The sequence below is a fragment of the Gasterosteus aculeatus genome, chromosome 15, assembly GCF_964276395.1.
Source record: "Gasterosteus aculeatus chromosome 15, fGasAcu3.hap1.1, whole genome shotgun sequence".
Lineage (NCBI taxonomy): Eukaryota > Metazoa > Chordata > Actinopteri > Perciformes > Gasterosteidae > Gasterosteus > Gasterosteus aculeatus.
In genome coordinates, this window is record NC_135703.1 from 14,744,173 (window position 1) to 14,748,722 (window position 4,550).

Consider the following 4,550-nt stretch of genomic DNA (forward strand, 5'->3'; position numbering starts at 1 on the left):
GACTGAAATGCTCACAATGTAAGCTGCTAGAATGTCTGCTTTATTAAAATAGTTCAGAAAAGGACTTTTACAAAAGTAGGAAGATGTTTGTGTCACATACAGTATAAAAATGAATTGATCTCTGCTCACACACACTGCCTGGAATGTGGGAATGGAAAAAAATGTGGGTTCAATACCAGGTAATTACAATATTTAAAAAAAAATCTCTTCTTTTATAGGTCAGTATTTCAAGAGCAGCTTTCGTAACTGTTGCAACTCCAGTTATTGCTCTGCTGGGAATGCGATGGGAGCGAACGGGCCCCGTTCCCAGGATCCGGCTCTTTAAGCTTAGTCCCGTTTCTTGGACCCGCCGGCGCGCCTCTGGTAGTGGAGCACGGTGAGAAGCACCCACATGTTGAGCAGTGTCATGGCGACGAACCGTACCACAACTGAGACAAAGAGGACAGGTTTTTATCAGTGAGGTCAGAGCGCCTTGCAGTTATTCTCCCGGGGAAACTGAACATGTGAGCGGCTGCGCAGTCACAGGAGGGATTTAAATCAAATCTATTGCATTCAATTGGAGCGCTGAAAAGAGGGCGGGTTTAGTACGTAGTTAGATCGGAAAGTTGTCGTATCTATGCATAGCAACTGGGTAAGGACATTCCAACGTGGTCAAGAAGTTGCAAGTTAAAGATTAAATCAGGAGAAACCTAACACTACAAGAAGATGTAGATCTCTTCAGATATGGAAAAAAAATATCTCCTGCTACTTGGCTCATGACGTAACACCGGTATGAACGGTATTCATACCGTACGGAAATCGTACACTGGTATACCCTACATGGCTGGATGGATTACTGCCTAACACACTGATACCAGTGTCGACAGGAATCATGTCCCTGTCAGTGCACAGCGTCTCCCTTAGAGCACCTGAACACAGAGGAAAGAGATCAGCTTCACAGGTCACGTGGGGGACGGTGACCTCTATGATGATCGCTTTTTGGGGAAGTGGCTACTTCTGAAACTGAGCACCCTCCGTCTGGGGCACCCGGCGTGGGCCCTCAGCAGCCACTTGTGAATTCAGCTCGACTCACCCAGCGTGTCTCCGGTCGTCGCCATGGTGGTGTAAATCCGTGCTGCGAGAGAAAAAGGGAGACGAGTCAACGGCGTCCTCGTGGTCAAAGGGGAAGCCAGAGTCTGAATTTGTTAGAAATGCTAACATGTCTGTTTGTTAGAAAGTGGGACGGACAGATAAGCGGATGCTTTTTGAAATGAGGCAACGTTGAGACATCATGTCCCAGTCCACTATGGGACTTCATCAACCTGGACATGAGAGGACAACAAAACAAAGTGTCTGTGTGGGTGTTTGAGGTCCAGTGTGGGACACTGACCTGTGCCCGTGTAGGTGGCCAAGGCCCAGGAAAGGGCGCTGATCTGCCCGGCGTCCTTGGTCCTCCACAGGCACTGCAGCTGGGCAAATTTACTGCCAGCGCTGATGAACGTGCACAGGCTCTGAAAAGAGAGCAAAGGTCAGACGCGCGTATCGGACCTGCGCCCTGATTTGATGAATAAATGTGTCAAACTACTGTCTGATTTGATGTGTGTTTTGGTTCCGTCTTTAATTCTAAATGTTTCTGTGAATTTAATTTGACAGGCCGAACATGTGTCGTCCTCGTTCCCCTTTTACTACGTCCCGATGCTTTCACGGGTTGTCTCATTGTTTACGTTGCTCAAGATCAAGATAAAGGGCTCAAGATGTCTGCCAGAGAGCCCTCAAACACTCGACGATGTGACAGGGCCCCAAGGAGTTAGAGGGAGGCAGACCTCCAAGTCTGTGAGTCCGTACGGGGGGAGTTGGGATTGGGCCTGGGTCTCTCTAGGGTTCCTACTGGTTAAAGTATTTACTAAAAATCCATATCTACCCCTAGTCTATGTGCAAATATACACCTTCAGACACTTTCCCGTCGTTGACCAACAAGGTCTCCCGGATAGACCAGCAGGCGCAATGAGGCCTGGACCAGTGTCTGTTCACACTGCTGACTCTGACGGGCTGTGATTCGCTGATTCATTACCATGGCCAAATCTACGATCCACTTCTCCACCGTGAGGAGCCTCCAGCCCCCGACGAACCTGAGCGCCTCACGTCAAGGCATTCATCTGAACAAAGATGTTGTGGAACACGGCCAATTGTCGCATTTGAAGTAAAGATGCTGAAAGGATACAGCAAGGTGTAGGGGAGGCCCTGCCACAGGCGGCCGTTGTAGTGGAGGATCAGGAGGAGGAGAATGGCGTCTGAGGACAGAAGGCGGGTTAGAACACGCACACGGGCAGTGGGCTTCACGCCTCATTCTAGATGACGTAATACGCCTTTCAATGGATGTCAAGTCGTTTGTTTCTACATCAGATTACATTCTAATATGACATCAATTCCTGCCCACATGGACCTCCAAGGAGACCCGTTGAATTCCTGTCAAACCCCTTTTTTTTAAAAACCCGCTTGTCAGTTAGATGGTCTGCTTTTGCTACGACAAGATGGGATGTCTTATGCTTTCATTGAATTCACTAGGCATTGCCTGTAGAGAGGAAACCACAGAATAAGGAGGTCATGTGACTTCACCCCGCTCACCTTGAGCAATGAGGATCGGATATTCCAGGTACGTCGGAGGTGGGTAGTCGTAGTACATCTGGTATGTTACAAAAGCGATGAACCTGTGAAGATGGCGTTAGGTTATCACATCAGGGCAATGTTCATGTTCATTCACACGTATATATCTATACACTGATGTTTCATACCATTTTAAGGCAAAAATAAAGTGCAGCTTCAGGGCTTGTCTGTCCTCCGTGCCGGGGAGTGACAGCCCGATGTCACTCCCCGGCACAGACGAGACATTTATGAACAGTGCAGCTACCGCCGGGCACCGTCTCCTAAGAGACAGGGACGGTGCGAAATGATAGGCCACATATACAACCGGACAGACAATAGGAACTTTTAAAACCTACAAATATTTTGAAATGTTTGGGGGATAATGGCTGTTAATTTCAAAGGCAGGTTTATTCCCTGTTTGTGTCGAAGCTTCCTGCTGTAGAAACAAGGAGCAGCATACTGAGCTGATTTAACCTGAGCTTTTCACAGCTGTTGGGACCAATATAATCAACTGAGGACTCATGTTGTCCCCGATCTGTGTAAACTGCTCACAGTTATTGAGTGTTAAACCTCCACAGGGGGACTATGTGTCAGCGGTTCATCTGTGCGCCTCGAAACTCTGGCAGATGGCCCCTAATGCCCGTGTCCTATATTACACCACATCTGGAAGAGAAACCCTCGCAATAAGAATGTGTTTCATTCGGCACAGACAGGTTTCATCACGTTTCATGCGTGTAAAAAATAAAAGGTCGTTGAGACGAATGCAACGTTCCTCCACCAAAGACACAGTTAATCAGAAAGATTTGAAATGTACTTTGTTGACGGGGTTCTTTCCTGCACAGTAGGAACAGGAAGGAGACACTCGCAGCACGCTCTGCATAACTGTGCAACACGCTTTGCGGTTAGTTAGTTCCCCCTGTAAGGTGCACTCCTAACATCAATCTAGAAGCATACATACCCGATCAACTCCAGGAGAAGACTGCTGAGGCTGACTCCGTCCGATGACTTCGCCCGCATCAAAGCAAAAATCTGCGGGAACTTCAGCACCATGCAGACGAACAGCGTGCTGAAGTTGGCGGCGTGCAACAACGTATCGGCCGACATTATAACTAGATATGAGGTTTATAATGTCAGATCTCAGGGGATTTAGCTAAATGGGACGGCCAGATGATGATGATGATGCTGTGCTGTCACCCGCTTTAAGCCGGAGGAAGTCAGGGGACACTTCCGTTTTGTACTTTCCAAGTAAAGAAAAGTAGAGCTTTTGTTTCTATAGTTCCAACATATTTCATAATGTGAAAATCTAAAAGCAACAGAAAAGCTGATGATATATATTTAATGGAAGTCTTAAAAGCAAGGATCATCCTAAAGTGTTCTTATAGCAAGCTTGACTTTTATTTTGAAGGCAATGTTGTTTCGTTCCCTCTGTTATTCTGTGGCGCTAGCCGCTATTCACTTCACTTCCGTATTTATCCACTGAAGGCTGATCGATTTAGGCTATTATAGAACTTTATAGAAAATCAGCCAAGTCCTGAGAGTACTTTGATCCATATCATACAAGCAGATGACATTTTTTTGGGACCGAGATTTTTTCTTCAAATTTAGATAAATGGGATAATTAACATCAACAGCTTCATCAACAGCTTCTTGAATAACATTAAAACACGGACTCTTTTCATGGGAAAATATCTTGAGACCCTCCCAAAGAAATCCAGAAGTGATGAATGACAGACCATCTGCATAATGTTCATATTCACGCGCCATATTCTAGGCAGGCCCCACATGGCAACTTGCTGCAGTTCAGATTTCGTGAGTTTAGGCACGTTTCCTTTACTGACAAAATACACATGTATGACACGAACGTTAAAAAAGGGCTTTCAGTCTAAAACTGCAATTTTCACATTTATTTTGAAGACGGGCAAAATATG

The 4,550-nt window shown here is 46.3% G+C and overlaps 1 protein-coding gene across 1 annotated transcript; it reads right to left on the reverse strand.

Annotated features, from left to right (window-relative positions):
- Positions 1 to 8: 8 nt before the first annotated feature.
- Positions 9 to 3,839, reverse strand: slc66a3 (solute carrier family 66 member 3). The gene is made up of 7 exons (XM_040199089.2): positions 3,581 to 3,839; positions 2,605 to 2,687; positions 2,201 to 2,270; positions 2,051 to 2,108; positions 1,370 to 1,490; positions 1,073 to 1,114; positions 9 to 428 (listed from the first exon to the last, which is right to left on the reverse strand). The coding sequence occupies exons 1-7, from the start codon at positions 3,724 to 3,726 to the stop codon at positions 328 to 330; spliced, it is 621 nt and encodes a 206-aa protein (XP_040055023.1). The 5' UTR covers positions 3,727 to 3,839; the 3' UTR covers positions 9 to 327.
- Positions 3,840 to 4,550: the final 711 nt, after the last annotated feature.

Bases quoted from the DNA above. Each gene is read 5' to 3' on its own strand.
- slc66a3 (XM_040199089.2), bottom strand. From the start codon at position 3,726: ATGTCGGCCGATACGTTGTTGCACGCCGCCAACTTCAGCACGCTGTTC. The intron at 2,688-3,580 runs GTATGTATGCTT...CCATCTTCACAG, and splicing joins CTTCTCCTGGAGTTGATCGG to GTTCATCGCTTTTGTAACAT. The intron at 1,491-2,050 runs GTAATGAATCAG...CTCTCTTTTCAG, and splicing joins GGATCGTAGATTTGGCCATG to AGCCTGTGCACGTTCATCAG.